Below are 5,354 nucleotides of genomic sequence, written 5' to 3' on the forward strand. Positions count from 1 at the left end.
GAAAAATAAGTATTAATGTGCTTCAATGTGAAAAACCAGCTGCCATGATGACTCTCAGAATCAGCGGGCCAAACTAAGTTGATTCTGGTATAAAGTACGCGAGATACATTTGTCCTCACTGATGAAGGTTTGATCATAATATCCTTGTGGTTAATTTATGAAGAAACTTAATATATTCTTAGGGCTGTTGAAGTTGCACTTCCTGTTCTAAATGAAGCACATTGCACATGTTCCTGGTGTTTATATGTCGCTGTGTGTATAATATGTAAATATGTTTATTTTCTAAGTTGGCCCTTCATGAGCAGTACACTGTAAAAACCAATGAAGAGAAACTTGCGTTGTAAATTTGTAACTTTAAGTTTGTAAATAAATTTTCTCAAGAGTTAAAAAAACAACTTGTAATGTCATTGCAATGCCCAATAGATCCCCACATTTAGGCACCTGTGGATGACTTTATTGGCAAATTAGATCAATAAAGTAAGTTGTTGCACATTTCTGGTGGCAGAAGATATCAATGCATATACAAGAACTCATTATCATCCCAAAAAACCCCAAAACATTTTAATAAAAGGTATACAAAAAAAAAGCAAACCACCACATAAAGGCCCCTGGTTTGACCTGACAGCTGACCCCTCAAGCTAATAAGTGTGAGAAGGTTACTACATGACCATAGTAAATCACAAAACTATCAAATATTCAATCACATCATCTAAATTTCTCCAATTTATCTTCTTAAATTGTCTAAAGTTCGCTTGTTCTCACTTAGTGAAGAGATATCAGAATTTTGTGATAGCATAATGAAAAGAATAAAAACAAAACCTTAAGCAGTGTGCTTTCATTGACTGCATAAACTAGATCCAAGCAGGCTGCTGATTTTAGCCTCTACTAATTACCTGCAGCCGTGGTCGAGCGCTGCGTTACGCGCAGATTGAAAGGGGAAAGGTAGAAGCACAACATTCTGTTGCGATGAAAACAAAGTGGTGTCTCTGCATTTTGTGGAGTACTCTTTCACTTGGTCTCCCTATGTGTGCAGCAGACACTTTTCAATCTCAATTAAGTAAAGCCAAACAGGTTTTTAAACTGGGAAATCCGAAGTCAAAATCAGTCAAGGCGACAACAGGCGAAAGAAAACATTTGCGCTGGTCATCAACCAGCACGGATTCATTGTCCGAACTGAGCCCTCAAAGGCCCGACTCGCCTCTGGCTGCACCAAAACTTCGACCCAATGAGCTCCGGGCAAAGATCAGATCGGACTTTGCCTACCTTCCAGACGTTTCTGTAACCTGCTCCACGTCTGATTTTGTCGTGCGGATCAAACCGGCCTTCTACGGTCTGGGCGCAGAGGCTAGTGAGCTGAAACTTGGAAGCTCATGTAGAAGCAACGGAGTCCTCAAACCATATGGTGACCTGCTATTCACGTATCCTCTGACAGCGTGTGATGCCATGCGCCTGGTAAGGTTTCCATGAGTATTTGTTTCCAGATTCCCTTCGTAATATTCAATTGTAATCTTCTGACCCTTCCTTACAGTTGCCCCCTGGTTATCTGGTCTACAAATTCGTCCTCCACTACGAGCCTTCACCAAAACGTTTCCCAAGCAGGGCGCACCCGATAGATGTCAACATTGAATGCCGTTATCAAAGGTTTTACGTGTCTTTTTGCTATTTCAACGTTGTTTTTTTGCGTTTTATAACCTTTACTCACACCTCTGAACCTTGTCCAGAAACTACCATGTTCACCAGCTGACCGTGAAGCCCACTTGGGAAACAGCTGTCATGCGTAAAAGGCTGAAAGGAAGTTCAAATGACTTTCAAATGGAGCTGATGGATGGTACGTTCAAGGAACTGTGGGTTGCAGTGAATAAGAGTTGCATTGCATGTATGTTTTTGTATGTTCTAATTGACCTATTTGGATGTATCTTTTCATAAACTGTTAGATTCATGGAGCGGACCTTCAAAGTTAAAGGTGTACCAGCTGGGAAAAACAGTAAATTTCCAGGTCTCTGCTCCTAATCTCCCAACTGACTGGAAAGTGTACATCAGTAGCTGCTACGCTACACCAGCAAGTGTTTCCAAATCTTTTCTCAAATACACCATCATTGACAATTTTGGGTGAGTTTTATGGACAGTGAAACATTGAGATAGTGACCTAATTTGAAGTCATCTGAAATCAGTGTCTCATTGTTGTCCTGACAGTTGTATGATGGACAGCCGGAGATACCCAGGAGCTTCCCAATTCATCCCTCGGACTGACAAGACCCTGAGGTTCTCCCTGAAAGCTTTCCAGTTCACTTCTGACCCAAACACAGAGGTGAGTGTTAAGTATTACTCTGGATTCACATGCTTTTAACAGTAAACTTGAGCTGTTTTTCTCTTTTTAGGTCAGCATTCACTGCAAACTGTTTATCACAGCCGAAGACCCGAGTCCCTCTCACAAATCTTGCACCTACAAAGAGGAGGGGTGAGCATTGAATTGCATTTTGAGGACTGAACTTGACCGTTACTTGTTTTCAAATACTTGAAGTAGATGTTTTGTAAACCAGGTGGAAGGAGTTGTCCGGTGACGACTTTATATGTGAATGTTGTGATTCACAATGTGTGAGATCTGAACCCATCAAGGACACAATTGAAGGTATGGGAAATACTTTTTTATTTTTTTTTGAATTTAGCCTTGATTTAAGATGTAACCTGACTTTAAAAAATTAAAAAAAATTCTAGTCAAGTGAAGTTTGGTAGTTTGTTCCTCTACCAGGAGCGACAGAGAAGAGTTTAGTTTGAGACTTTGTTGTAAAGGTTTGATCAGACTCGGTGAGCAGGAGGGAGTGTAGACCTGGATGATAGATTATATTGTAATCATAAACCAGTTTATTTTATTAAATCCTTTTTGATTAAATGAAGATACAGGACTTGTATGTAATTATGGATTTCATAACACAAAATCAATCTCTACACATACAGCGTACATTGTTATAACCCCTGACAGATCTGAATAATATTGACCTACTTTACCTCCAAAACATGATTTTAATTTTATAATGTTCATGAAATATGCAATTCTGCATATTTGTTCTGTTTTTATCCACTTTTAACTTTAATATTTGGTATGTCCACCTTTTGCAGTACACCTTTCTGGCACAGTAAGGAAAATGACAAATCTCCTTATGATGGCTTTGTTTTAGGGTTTAGAAAGCATAATGATGACTTTATAGATCGTTCATTTGTTTAATACGCATTTATATGATTTACCTTTTAACTATTAAATTGTCACACAATCAAAGTCCATAAGTTGAGAGTTGTGCTGCTGTAATTGCTGCAAAAGCATAGCATCCCCATATTTCATGAACATTATAATAATCATTTTATTTATTATTTCCTTTCAATCAAAGTGCTGTACTGGGACTAAAATCAATCACAATCAATAAAACAAAAAATCAAATCAAGACATATAGTACATGGTAAACAAGTGAGTCTTGAGCTTTGCTTTAAAAACATCCACAGAGCATGCTTGCCTTATGTCCAGAGGAAGACTGTTCCAAAACGTTGGTGCAAGTCAATAAAAGCACCTTAAAATCAGAAACCATAACTGATTTAATGAGCCATTTGCAGTTTCACTGTACCGGCCGTGTGTACGTGGACTTGCATGGCTTAATCTTTGAGACAAGCATATGCTACTGGCAGGATCAACCAGGTAGCCCACATGGAACATGGAAGCCAGTGAAGAGAGGCCAACACCAGGGTCATGTGTTCATATTTCCCGGCTCCCGACAGAACCTGAGCTGCGGGATTTTGCACCATCTGCCGGACTCAGAAACTTTTGTTAGATAATTCTCACAGAAGAGCATTACAATAGTCCAAATGAGATGTCGCAAAAGTATTATAAAATTAAATTATGTTTTGGAGGCAAGAATGGTCAGTTTTTTTTTAAAGATCTGTCGGGTGTTACAACAATTTTGGCCACCACTGTATATTCACGAGGAAAGTTAGAATTTTTTGACCATGTCCAAAAAATATGGGAGTGATTGCCCTGTGCCTGTAGAGTTCTGAAAAGTTGATCTGAAAGACACTTCAGACTTTTAATGTGCTGTGTTACAAAGACAAACAGACCAATGTTTTACAGCCAAAGAGTGGACGAATGATCACCAATCCTCCTGTGATATTTCTGTGTGCAATTCTTTTTCATATTTTGATTTGATGAATCCAGTGTCATTCCATTTTCCTGACATAGGAAGGAAAATAATGAAACTTATTGTTGAGGCCAAATTAGTATTTCACTCTCTCCCTGTATCTTGACTTTTGTTGTAGGCTCAGTCAGCTTTGGGTCCTTGCTGGTCTCAGATCAGCCCTACACCACCGAAGATGGTTTTCTACCAGTCAAATCCTCCACCGGCAGCAGAGGTGACAAGGCCATAATCAGTCATTACGTCGATGAGCTGAACAAGGACCGGTTGAACAAGGACCAGTTGGGGAGTGTGGATGGAGTACTGTATGATGAGGATGATGACGGTAATGAAGATCGAGTATACACAGAGGAAGATGGGGAGGAAGAAGGCGGGGCCATCCTTGGAGAGTTGACAGAATCTGATTTCGAAGAGTTAGGTTTGAGGGAGGATGACACTGCAGGGAACTATCCAACTTTATTTGAAGATGAAGGATCAGGGTCTTTGGAACGAGAGGATCATTCAGAGAGTGAGGAAGGAAAAGAAGAGATCTCAGACGTACAGCAGGCAATCCATCACCATGAGAACGAAGCTAAGGTGTTGCATCACTGGGTGGAGTTGGAGCAAATGTTACCAACAGAGAAGGGCTCACAGAGAGAGTTACAGCAGCCGCAGGAGGAGGATGAGGAGGGAAACAAGTTGTATCCAGATAGAGATGAAGAGGAGGACAGGATGGTTGACTCTGAGCTGGAGTGGAAAAGGCATCATGGCTTAGTAAATGATCGAGAGCAGACCTGGTATTTTTCATGGAGTTTGTATTAGTTTATTTAATTTAGAAGGTTTTTCCTCTTTGAGACGGTTGTAACTCTAACAAAAGATGTTTGAATAAAAACAAGAAAAGCAAAAGATGGTGTGTATATCTCTCAATATATTAGGACAAAATCTTTCCTAAATGCTTAATTGGAAGTACATTTAGTTTGTGATCTTCAGGATATATAATACTATTAGTGGTTGTCATAGATACTTTATTGATCCCGAGGGAAATTCAAGACTAATTATGCCATGTTAATGAGATTGCTGGTGTGACTTGAAACCATCAAAATATGGAACATACCATGTCTAAGCCTTCAGACTTGTATGTGTGTGATTCACGTCATGGGAAAATGCCAATGTAAAAAAAAAACATTAATAGTGAGACAA

The 5,354-nt window shown here is 39.5% G+C and overlaps 1 protein-coding gene across 1 annotated transcript; it reads left to right on the top strand.

Annotated features, from left to right (window-relative positions):
* The first annotated feature begins 861 nt into the window (after window positions 1–861).
* Window positions 862–5,060, top strand: LOC306841020 (uncharacterized protein). The gene is made up of 8 exons (XM_079370639.1): window positions 862–1,452; window positions 1,529–1,641; window positions 1,722–1,828; window positions 1,935–2,109; window positions 2,194–2,308; window positions 2,379–2,458; window positions 2,541–2,629; window positions 4,300–5,060. The coding sequence occupies exons 1-8, from the start codon at window positions 967–969 to the stop codon at window positions 4,974–4,976; spliced, it is 1,842 nt and encodes a 613-aa protein (XP_079226765.1). The 5' UTR covers window positions 862–966; the 3' UTR covers window positions 4,977–5,060.
* Window positions 5,061–5,354: the final 294 nt, after the last annotated feature.

The sequence above is a fragment of the Symphodus melops genome, assembly GCF_947650265.1.
Source record: "Symphodus melops genome assembly, chromosome: 19".
Taxonomy (NCBI): Eukaryota; Metazoa; Chordata; class Actinopteri; order Labriformes; family Labridae; genus Symphodus; species Symphodus melops.